This window comes from Phlebotomus papatasi, chromosome 2, assembly GCF_024763615.1.
Source record: "Phlebotomus papatasi isolate M1 chromosome 2, Ppap_2.1, whole genome shotgun sequence".
Taxonomy (NCBI): Eukaryota; Metazoa; Arthropoda; class Insecta; order Diptera; family Psychodidae; genus Phlebotomus; species Phlebotomus papatasi.
This window is the reverse complement of record NC_077223.1, coordinates 34,181,861-34,192,226: the sequence shown is the minus strand read 5'-3', so window position 1 is coordinate 34,192,226 and position 10,366 is coordinate 34,181,861. Positions and strand designations below refer to the sequence as shown.

Sequence of the window (10,366 nt, the reverse complement as noted above, 5' to 3'; positions counted from 1 at the left end):
AAAAAAGTAGAAAATGAAATAGCAATGTAATCGATTAAATTACATTTATTTATCATAGCGCCCGATGTGAGTTAGGAGAGCAGAGGGAGTGAGGATTGGGGAATTGATGGATACTGAAGGAGCAGGGCAAGGGCGTAAGAAGGTGTCGCGGCTGGAATTAATTGTCCATGGCGTAGCGTTGGGTCCATTCACGGGCATTGCGAATGGCTTCGGCCTCATTGACCTTCCACAGTTCAGCAACATCATTTGCTAGTGGATCATCGGGATTGGGGGCACTGAGTAAGGCTTGGATCGATAGGAGGACAGTGCGTATCTGAAGGGCTGGACTCCACTTGTCCTTGAGGATGTCCAAGCAAATTCGACCCAGCCGATCGATATTGGGATGGTAGATCTTAGTGATGAAGCGAACCTTTGGTGCCGACATGGGATAGTCTTCCGGCAGGAACAATTCCAACTTAAAGAGGCCCCCCTCAAATGGACTATCCTCTGGACCCGTGACAATCACATGAAAGTACCGGGCATTGCTTTCGTCTGGTACAGCACTGATACCAGGCACTGGTTCTTGCAGGAGACGCTGCGTCTCCTTGATGATACGCCTTGGCAGTACCGCCATCTATGCAGTCCCCAATTTATAAACACCCACACAACTACACAAAAACTCCTGGATGCACTCCACTGACTACTGCTCCGTCCCTTTCCTATCCCCCTGCTTCAATTTACCCAGAGATTTCTCTGGCTGCTGGTCTCCCTTTTGTATTATGCTCACAAAATTCCTTCGTCAGCTGGGCCAAAATATTTGAATACCCAATGAGCCCCCAACTCACCAGGTTATGCCTCTGGGTAAGACTTGAGGATGGATTTTACGGAGTCTGGGACACGTTTTCACCTCCAATCACTCACGATAGCCTTCACGGCTGTCACCTTTTTATCCTTCTCGTTCTTCTTTTCAGCCGCCTCTTGCCAATGCCACTGAAAATCTCGTCAGAGACAGAGACAATGCTATGTCTGGAACGGTAAAAACGCTCCTATATTTGACAGAGTACACTGAATCGGGAAAAGTACCCCAAAAAGGGAAAGTGACGTTTGAATGTGACCCAAAATTTTGTTTTGGGATATTTTCTGCGTGTCTCCCGTGTTTTTAACACAAAAATACTCATTTAGACTGATTTTATCCACAAAATTGAGGTATTTCTATGATCTACAATCATCAATGCATGCTCTATTGTTTAGAATTTCCAGAAAATCCTGCAATTGCAGCTGCTATAGCGATATATTGTTGTTTCTCTTCCAAACAGGTATTTTTCCGTTGCTGCATTCAATTTTCATAAATTTGGCGCTTCTATTGAGCAAAAATGGGTGAGTAGATGCGTAATTGATGTTTTGGTGATAAGAAGTGAGGAAAAAATTGATAAATTCACCTTATCTAGTCGAGAATTCACGTAAGGTGGGGCATATCGGTTTTGTAGTTATTGCCATCCCACTCTTCCCCATGTGTTACTATGGAAGTGTGACAGAGATCAATAGCTTTTAGAGTTTTTAACCCTTTAACGCCAACAATAGGCCTCGGGTCAAATTCCGGAACGTAGAAAAAATTCTTATTGGTTTTTCTTAACCGTTTCGAAAATTTTGGTTTCAGAAAAGGAAAAAGTGTCTAGGATTAGGGGATTTGGTGTAATGCACGGGATAATTGGTTTTGCCCTTTGCTACTTTTTTTTGTATAAATAAGAAAATCGCAAAATTAAAGAGATTGCCTTAACCAATTCTGTATGGTATTCTCATAAATACAGTAGACTCTCTCTCAAATGGGTATTTGGGGCGAAATGTCATCCGGTTTATCGATAAATTTGGGCGTCAAAGCCTTTTAAAATTCCACAAAAAGCGCTCAATTATAAAGAATCACGATGTAATAGGAAGAAGTACAGCGAATTTGAGCAATTGAAAAAGAGCCGTTTGAGCGAGAGTTTACTGCAGAACTGTGCAAGAACCATTAAAACCGAATAAACGTCAAATAAAACGCATTTCAATGGTCAAAGTCAAAACGCTACCAGAAAAAACTTATTTTGACGTTTATTCGGTTTGGTTCTTGCGCACATCTGGCTACTGTACCACAACAAAAAATAAATCTGAGTACGCAAATTCCTAAGAGGCCAGAGAAAATAAAAAAAACTTCGGAAACTTCTGTTTAAATATTATTTAATTGAAAATCCACATTTATTAAAAAAAAAGCTTTATATGTACTTAACGTTTGGAAAATTATCCAAAAAGTTTAAGACAGTGCTCCCTATTCAGTTAAGACTTTTTTCGAATCGGGTAACATAAATCATTTCAAAAACAATTAATAATTTCAAATCAAAAATTTAGATTTATATTTTATTGTAAAAGATCCTATAGCTTTTCAGAGCTTGAGTGCAAAGGGCATAGAACCATGATCATGAAAATTTTTCGAAAATACAAATTTGATTTTTTTGTATTATAAATTTTTTCTTTGTAAGTTATATCACAAAAGAAAAGAATTCTAAAAACAAAAAAGATAATTCGAAGAATCACTTGACCCAAGCGTCATTACAGGGTTAATTGAGATTTCTGCATTTACTAACACCAGTATGTGCTTCTTTCTCTTGTGCCTCGCGTAATTCCATTTTCTCGGGAATATAGAATGAGTGATTCACATTAATTCTAGCAAGTGTAATTGTTGCATCTCTGAAAGCCCTTGAATTATAGCGTGTGAGTTGTAAAAAGGGGGACAGTTTGTGGATGCCAAAGAAGCATCAGTTTTTGTTTGAGTAAATTCCTCTGCGCCTTGGACGTTTTCTTTGGTGAAATATTTGCAATTTCGCAAAAGAAAATGAGTGGAAATCGCGATAGAATACGTGATCCGCGAGAAGAGATTCTACTGGAGACGAATTTTGACGAAGATGGGGCCCTTACGAGGGCGTACAACAATAACAATAGCAATCCCACAAGGAGGCAAAATTCCATGCGATCCGAGTATTCAGTGGATCGATATTCAACAGCTTCTCTGCATGGAAATCGAAGGAAAGGTAGATTTTACATGAAAAAAGTCCCTCTGGGACTGTTTGACACAATTTCCAGAATATAAATGCGCTTGCCCCTATATTGAATATGATTCTCGTGTTAATCATTTCGTTTTCTTAATCCTGATAAAGGAGGTTATGTTGCATTTCGTATAAAATATCGTTTCGTATAAAAAATATTACGTGTTGCAATGTGAGGTGTTATAAAAACTTATTTGAGAAATATACTGTACACTGAGTCCCGGGATTATGCACATTTTCGAGAAAATTAACATACCCACAGGGGCTTTCTTTTAAAAAATCGGCAGTAGAACGAATTTCGCGCGGAGTAAAAGTAGTTCAAACAAAAAGATTCAATTGTTTAATAGAAATGCATTAACAAACAGTACTTTTTGGCCAGAGTTCTTCAATAAATGGTTAGAATATTAAAAAAAATACCATAATAAAAGTAATTAAAGTTTTATTCTGAAAAAGTAGCAAAATGTTTTCAAATTTCCCGCTTCGCAACATAGTATACATTTAGGCGTATTTCAAAAATGAGTTCATAAATTGACTCCCAATGGTAGGCGGCAAACTTGCAATTGTATGTGCATAATTCCGTCACGTGCGTAATCCCGAAGGACTTAATGCCGGGACTGAGTGTATAAGTTCAAAAATTGCGTTAATTCTTCTTCATTTCATTTAATAATAAAAAAAATATTTTAAAATTTATGGTTATGACATAACCTAGAAGTAACACCTCAAACTTTAATATTTTGAAGAAATCTAACAAAAAATCTAAAAATATTATGGATAATATATTTCTTACCTTTAAATTTGATTCATTTTAGTTATAAATAACTTTAAAAACAAATTTGCGTTTCTGAAAAAAATATGTTAACGTTTTTTAGAACACTTGTTTTGTTTATAAAGACAATAGTTCGCTTTTAATACTATATTTTAGTAAAAGTATGGTAAAAGAACGAATTTTTGAACAATTAAAGTAACTGAATCTTTTACTCCCTTTTAAAAAAAAAAGAAAAATGAAACTTTTAATTTGCTAAATTATAACTGTTACAGTAGGTTAGGTCATAATCACATTAACAAAGTCCTTATCCAAATTCGTAGATCTGTGAAAAACTTTCTATTAGGTGTGATTCCTTCATAATCACACCTATTTTTAAATTTATACATATTTTTATTGCAATTCTATGGCAAATTATTGATTTTTATTGAGATGTTTGATCAAATTTTTTTATTTGCTAAAAGGTTACTTAAGAATTCGAAGTTATATTTGATCTAACCTGAAAAAAATTCATCTTCTAACAGAAACTTCTTAACTATATTCTCCTTTATTTTATAAATGGGCAATCTTATTTCCAAAATTATTAAGCACTCTAAAAACATTTTAAATGGAAAGAATCTGTTATATTTTTGAGGTTAGGTTTCGATACATATTTAAAATTTAGAGAATTTTCAGATCAGATTTTTTTGTCTCGGCTAAATTATTGACCAAAAAATCCTGAACATAGTTTATAAGATTCTGCCAAACAAAATATATATCTTGATTTATTTAAGGTTAGGCTTGGGATAACCTTGTTAAATAGAAGAATGTGGTCCATTAGGTGAAAATAATTTAAGAATTGTGGAAATTTGAAAGTGTCTCAGCTAAAATGCCTATAACACTAACATTTTCGCATATTACCCCTTAACAAAAATGTTGATGTTCGAAAACTCAAACTGAATTAAAAATTTAACTTAAATTTTTGAGTCCTATTCCCAAGCACCTTAAACCAAAAAAATATTCATCACTTAATTATTTTGACGAATGTTTAAGAGCAAAAGAAAATTCAAGACGGTGAAATCGGTTTCAAATCGGAAAACTGAAGAGTAAGAAAATAAAGAAGACTTCGCGGAATGCTCGATGCTCGAAGATTAACGACTTATCGAAATATATCCCCCCCCTGTGTGTTTTGTATTGTGTTTTGTATTCGCAAGAAAGAATGGATGTCGGAGGTATCAGAATGGAACAGGATCTAGGAGACGAAGCGACAAACTCCATTATCAAAAAAATATTAAGTTTCATTGAACTGATTGGAATGAGCTCCTCCTTTTAATCTGAAAGACCAAAGAGCCGCCTTACTATACAACCTCAATAATAATAATCCCCCTAGCGGAATTTTTTTTCAACTTTTAATGTTCGCAAAAACATCTTCAATTCAGGTGACTGCTGCAAATCATGCATGACACGAATCCCCTATGCTACCCTTATTGCTACTGTGATGTGCCTGATTGGCGTAGTTGTATTCTGTGGGACAATGTACAGGGGTACAAGTCTCACGGTAATAATGCTAGATCAGGTATTTCACATTCGTCTGCTGTGGATTGAGGCAGTTCAGTTGATTTTTGTCATCATTGGTGCATCAATGGGTGCCCTGGGTTTCATGATTCTCTTCGTGGGATTCCTGGCCACGGGTGCAACGCGATATAAAGTATACCGGGCCTGGAGATCGCGTGTTGGAGGTCGTATTTCATGTGCAGTCTTTATGGGTATCACCTACATCCTCAATATTGTGTGGATCTTGATTTTGTGCTTCCTGGCCATTGTCACTTTTGTCTTCACCATTTTCTGGAATATGTGCTCAACACCTGATGTCCAATCACACAAATCCTGCATTGACTTCACGCAGTTCTACTTTATGTTCCCGGATGGAACACCACAGGAACGCATGAAGGTGTGCAAGGAGTTCGAAGTGAAAGCCTTCTGCAAGGATGCAGTTGAAACGGCTGAAATAATGTTCATTCTGGCCTTTGTCTCGTGCCTCCTTATCATTCTCAGTCTTGTCCACTATCTCATGTGTCTAGCTGCCAATTATGCTCATATCAGAGATCATGAGAAATTCCAGGAACTGCAGGAAATGCAAAATCTCAATGATATGGAATATAGTGCAGCTAGCAAAGAGAGATTCTAGGATACGGCTCGTGGGAATTATGCTGGGTATCCTGAGTACAATGTTTGAAGGATCCTTTTGTTTTGGAAGACTTTCCCCTTTGGTTTTATTTGAAGAACAAAACAGCCTATTTTATTTTTGCATGCACAAAATATCATTCCTAACATATCCGTCCAACACGAGGTTTCATTTTACTTTTATTAATTGATCATTTCTGAGTACTCAGCATAATTCTCTCGAGGTCGTCAGTTAAGCCAGATTTTTACAAAAAATATATTTTTTAACTATACAGAAAAAAACACCCCACAAAAAATAGAATTAACACATTCCATCAAAGTATTTCATCCAATTAAAGATAGTATTTGTAATAAGTGTAAGAATAATTGCAGTATTTTTGCTGGAAACATACAAAATAAAAATGTAAATGTAGAATTTCCCCTCAAAAAATATAAATTACAATTACAGCCTAATGTGAAGCAAAAATTCCACAAAATATGATGTTAGTAGAAAATAAAATATAAAGTAAAAGCACAAATTTTTGAAGAAAAAATAAAGAAAATATTAGAAATTAGACCTAAGCGACAAATACTGCCCAATTTTATCAATATTATATATAAATTATATATTTTCCACCAATTAAAAAAAAAGAGACATTACGACGAAAAATCGAAGACTTGTATCCCTTGAATGTAAATCAAAAAATGATTTTTAAAAAATATTTATAGATGTAGAGATGTAAGAATTTATTTGTATTAGATTAAAAATCTAGAATTGATGCAATTTACGTGGACAATGAAAATGTAAGAAGGAAAACCCCATTATCGATTTTTATGAATTTATTCAATAAATTTGTACCCAAAACTATTGATTGTAGTGCTAATTGCTCTTTTTCCAAAGTAGGGCGAGTTTGAGGGATTATCCGAATTGAATCGGTATCATTCGGATATTTTCGGGCGAATTCGAAAATTTAAAATTTCGGAATACAGAAGGCCTATTAAATTTCCATGGAAACCATGGAAATGTCCAGGGACAATTCAGTTTGTTGATGTTATTCAAGTGACAGTGTTGATTTTTTTTGAGATGCGATAAAACTGTGTTTTCAAAGAAAAATATGCATTTGTACAATATTCCTTTAATTCAGCAAGATCTGAGACATGAGGAGGCAATAATTCAGACAGCCAATGCCTTTGAATATCTCGAAAATGTGATAACAGATATATTTGATACAATCAACAAACGGATTGATAAGAATAATGCCAGGGTAGAGGACATCAAGCACAGGATTACAGTGGCTAATGCTAAAGTGGAGAGTCTCGTGGGTATCAAGAAGGCAATAACCATCTACTCTCCAGCAAAATATCCAGCTGGTGACAAGATTCAGGACATTGAGGTTACCTTCCCAGAGCAAAAGGAGCCCCGTGTCCGGCTAAATGATGACTATACCGTGGAGAGTAGCTTAGATCCCGTTAGCCAGAAGCGTCTGCAGGATAAACTGCATTTTTATCATGTAAGGAAGTTTGTCGATCGGTCTTCTGAGTCTATTCCGGAAGGCTTAGGAGCTCCTCCGTATAACATGACATCAATTAATTCATTCCTCCTCTACAACACCACGGAAAATCCCTATGAGCACTACAAAAAAGTTGATCCTTTGAGTGGGACCATCAGGACGACTTCGTCATCTACAGCTCTGGAGGATGAGAGTCAGAAAATGGAAGCAGCTCCTCTGTCAATTTCCAACAGAAATGCCCAGCCCAAGAAAGTTCCCGATAGCTTCTTCTACACTCCACAATTCGATGAGGCACCTGCTCTGGAAGTTCCTGATGATTTGCCAGATCTTCCGGGAATCGCTGGAGATATAACTTTCTCAGAAGGACCATCAAAAATTCGAACTGTTGAAGACACAGTAAAATCAACCCTCCTGCCAACTGATGATGAGATTGACTTGAACATTTCCATCCGGAAGGTTGAAAATGCTCCCAAGGAGACACCTAAAATGCCTGATGTACCATCACCTCCTCCTCCGCCTCCACCACAACCCTTACCTGACCTTCCGAGCACCTCCACGCCGCTGCCCAAAGAGGCACCCGGAGGTAAATTACCTCCAATGACAGATGCAAGGAGCAATCTGATGGAGGCTATTCGTCAGGCTGGAGGCAAAACCAAGCTCAGAGCGGCTGAACAGAAGCCTGCTGGGAAGAGGGAAACTCCTGCCCCAGCAGCTGGTGATTTAATGGCTGATCTTCACAATAAGCTCTCCATGAGGCGGAAGGGCATTTCAGGAGCAAAGGATGTTTCCGGAATGATGGATAAGATGTCAGCTCTTATTCCTCCTCCTCCTAAACCAACTGGTCCACCCACAGACATCAGTGAAGACGATGACTGGGAATAAGGAAACTTCCTGACCATTTGCTCTGAGGACTTTGCATAAATCACAGATATCGTAATTGAAGTAATATTTTTTTTTTAAATTATAATTCTGTTCAGAAAATCAGTGTGAATTAACAAACTTCGAATATTTGAAAAGTATTTGCAGATTTGTACCAAAATAGAGAATATAATAAAATTTCAAATTTTTAAAAATATAACTCGTCATGATGCTATGATATTTAGAAATTGGTGATAAAAAATATTTCGGGTGCAATATTATAACGTGCAAATAATTATAATTTTCTAAAGCGGTGGAGGATCGACAGGCATGAGCTGCTAACCTGGATATCCTGGGCTCACGATCCTGATCAGAACAATTATGATTTCCACTGAGGAAATCAAGGGTAAAATTGGTAAAATTAAAAAAGTCTGATGCTTTTGTTTCAATGTCCACTTTATTAATATTAAGATCACCAGTTTAGTATGATTCATGAGTTCATTTTTTTCCTTTTATGTAATTGATCTTACATTCTTAAGCGTGAAGGGCGGTGAAAAAAGTGTTTAGTTCCTCTAATATCTAATTTATGCTCCCTCTTTTCAATTTTTGTGGTATCTTAGTTTGCTTTAGCCTAAACGTCAGACAGATTTTTTTTGTTTCAAATGATGCAGATGACTTATACAATCTGAGAAAGAGCATTTCCACCGTTTGGCTCTGGAGGTTGGTCACCAACGCTAAGACGGCGGTGGACGCAAGCATTACTTTCTGACAAATCTTTATACTTTATACATATCTTAATACATGTATCCTTTTTATTCTTCTTTCAAGAGCACTAGCTCAAAAGCATTGTTATTAACAATAAATAAAAATAAATAAAATAAATTCCGAAATTAAATTACTGTGGTGTACGGTGTACCGTACTCACTATGGAAATTTTACGGTTTCAGGAATTATGGTAGGGATTAGAGCGCTTCAAGATGATGTATTTTACGAAAGCTTTCCATAAGCCCTCTTGCATAAATAATTTTATGATACGAAATACGATAAACCATTATTCAGATCAGATACCACAATTTCCTATTGCAATTTCAATCTGTTCAAAGGATTCAAAACATAATTCGTTTTATATACAGGACAGTACAGATTTATAGACCAAAGATAAAAATTATACCAATCAAGAATCATCCAACAAGTAAATGAGTTACTTTATGGAACCAAGGTAAACTGATTTTGAGAAATGATCTTACATGCTCTACAAGGGAAATCAATTCAATTCCATTCAATCTTAAATATTGCATAACTGCCGACCGACATCCTAAGACCTATCTCATATAAGGCAAAACGGCAGAAAGGTCATGAATTCTACGATCAATGTAATAAAAAATGTCAAATGGTAACGAATCATCGAATTAAATTAGAAAATTTTCATAAAAAGCATTATATGCTGTACTTTAAGAATTCTTCAATTTGATTATTGAGAAGAAATTGCTAGATGGGCCAACCTCCAGAACAAAACGATTTTCCTGATATAGAAATCCGAAAATGTTAAAATAACGCTCTAGTAATGTTTTTTACCCTTACGTCTATACTCTGAAATGAGTGTAAATATTATTAGATATTAGATATAGTTATAGTATTCTGTTTTTTGCTTCGTTTGCTTTTCCCCGGGCGAGACTTGAACTTCTAAACTACGAAAGTCGAGTCAGAGTCAGAGGTCCCACCACTTAATATCCGACGGACCCGACGACCTTGCCGTTTATTAGAAAAAAATCACCCTTAAAAACTTAAAAAAAAGATATGAAAAAAATTTGATAAGTTTTACACCTAAACCTATTTTCTTTTTACTGAGGGTTGTATAACGATGTTATTATACTAGGATTCTCACAATTTAATTTTTAATTCAATTGAGCATTAAGATTTCTAGAATTTACTTGAAAATTCTCACAGCCAGAAATTCACACGCCATTTCTTTTGCAAGAAATCTGTTCAATTTTAAACAATGCCGCGAAATTTTTGATTGTGAATGACCCCGGAAA

General features: G+C 35.9%; 3 protein-coding genes across 4 annotated transcripts; 2 read left to right on the top strand and 1 right to left on the bottom strand.

Annotated features, from left to right (window-relative positions):
* Positions 1–27: 27 nt before the first annotated feature.
* LOC129803613 (ubiquitin-conjugating enzyme E2 N) lies at positions 28–1,093 on the bottom strand. The gene has a single exon (XM_055850313.1). It carries the CDS (start codon positions 611–613, stop codon positions 158–160), a length of 456 nt encoding a protein of 151 aa, XP_055706288.1. The 5' UTR covers positions 614–1,093; the 3' UTR covers positions 28–157.
* Positions 1,094–1,126: 33 nt separating this feature from the next.
* On the top strand, positions 1,127–6,829 carry LOC129803609 (neuronal membrane glycoprotein M6-a). 2 transcript variants are annotated; one of them, XM_055850310.1, is made up of 3 exons: positions 1,127–1,185; positions 1,296–1,356; positions 5,238–6,829. In XM_055850310.1, the coding sequence occupies exons 2-3, from the start codon at positions 1,353–1,355 to the stop codon at positions 5,984–5,986; spliced, it is 753 nt and encodes a 250-aa protein (XP_055706285.1). In that variant the 5' UTR covers positions 1,127–1,185; positions 1,296–1,352; the 3' UTR covers positions 5,987–6,829. The 2 variants fall into 2 exon arrangements, with proteins under 2 accessions (XP_055706285.1, XP_055706284.1); XM_055850309.1 differs by lacking the exons at positions 1,127–1,185; positions 1,296–1,356 and adding an exon at positions 2,550–3,041.
* A 165-nt stretch (positions 6,830–6,994) lies between these two features.
* On the top strand, positions 6,995–8,545 carry LOC129803606 (WASH complex subunit 1). Its single transcript, XM_055850305.1, has one exon. The coding sequence runs from the start codon at positions 7,077–7,079 to the stop codon at positions 8,352–8,354; it is 1,278 nt and encodes a 425-aa protein (XP_055706280.1). The 5' UTR covers positions 6,995–7,076; the 3' UTR covers positions 8,355–8,545.
* Positions 8,546–10,366: the final 1,821 nt, after the last annotated feature.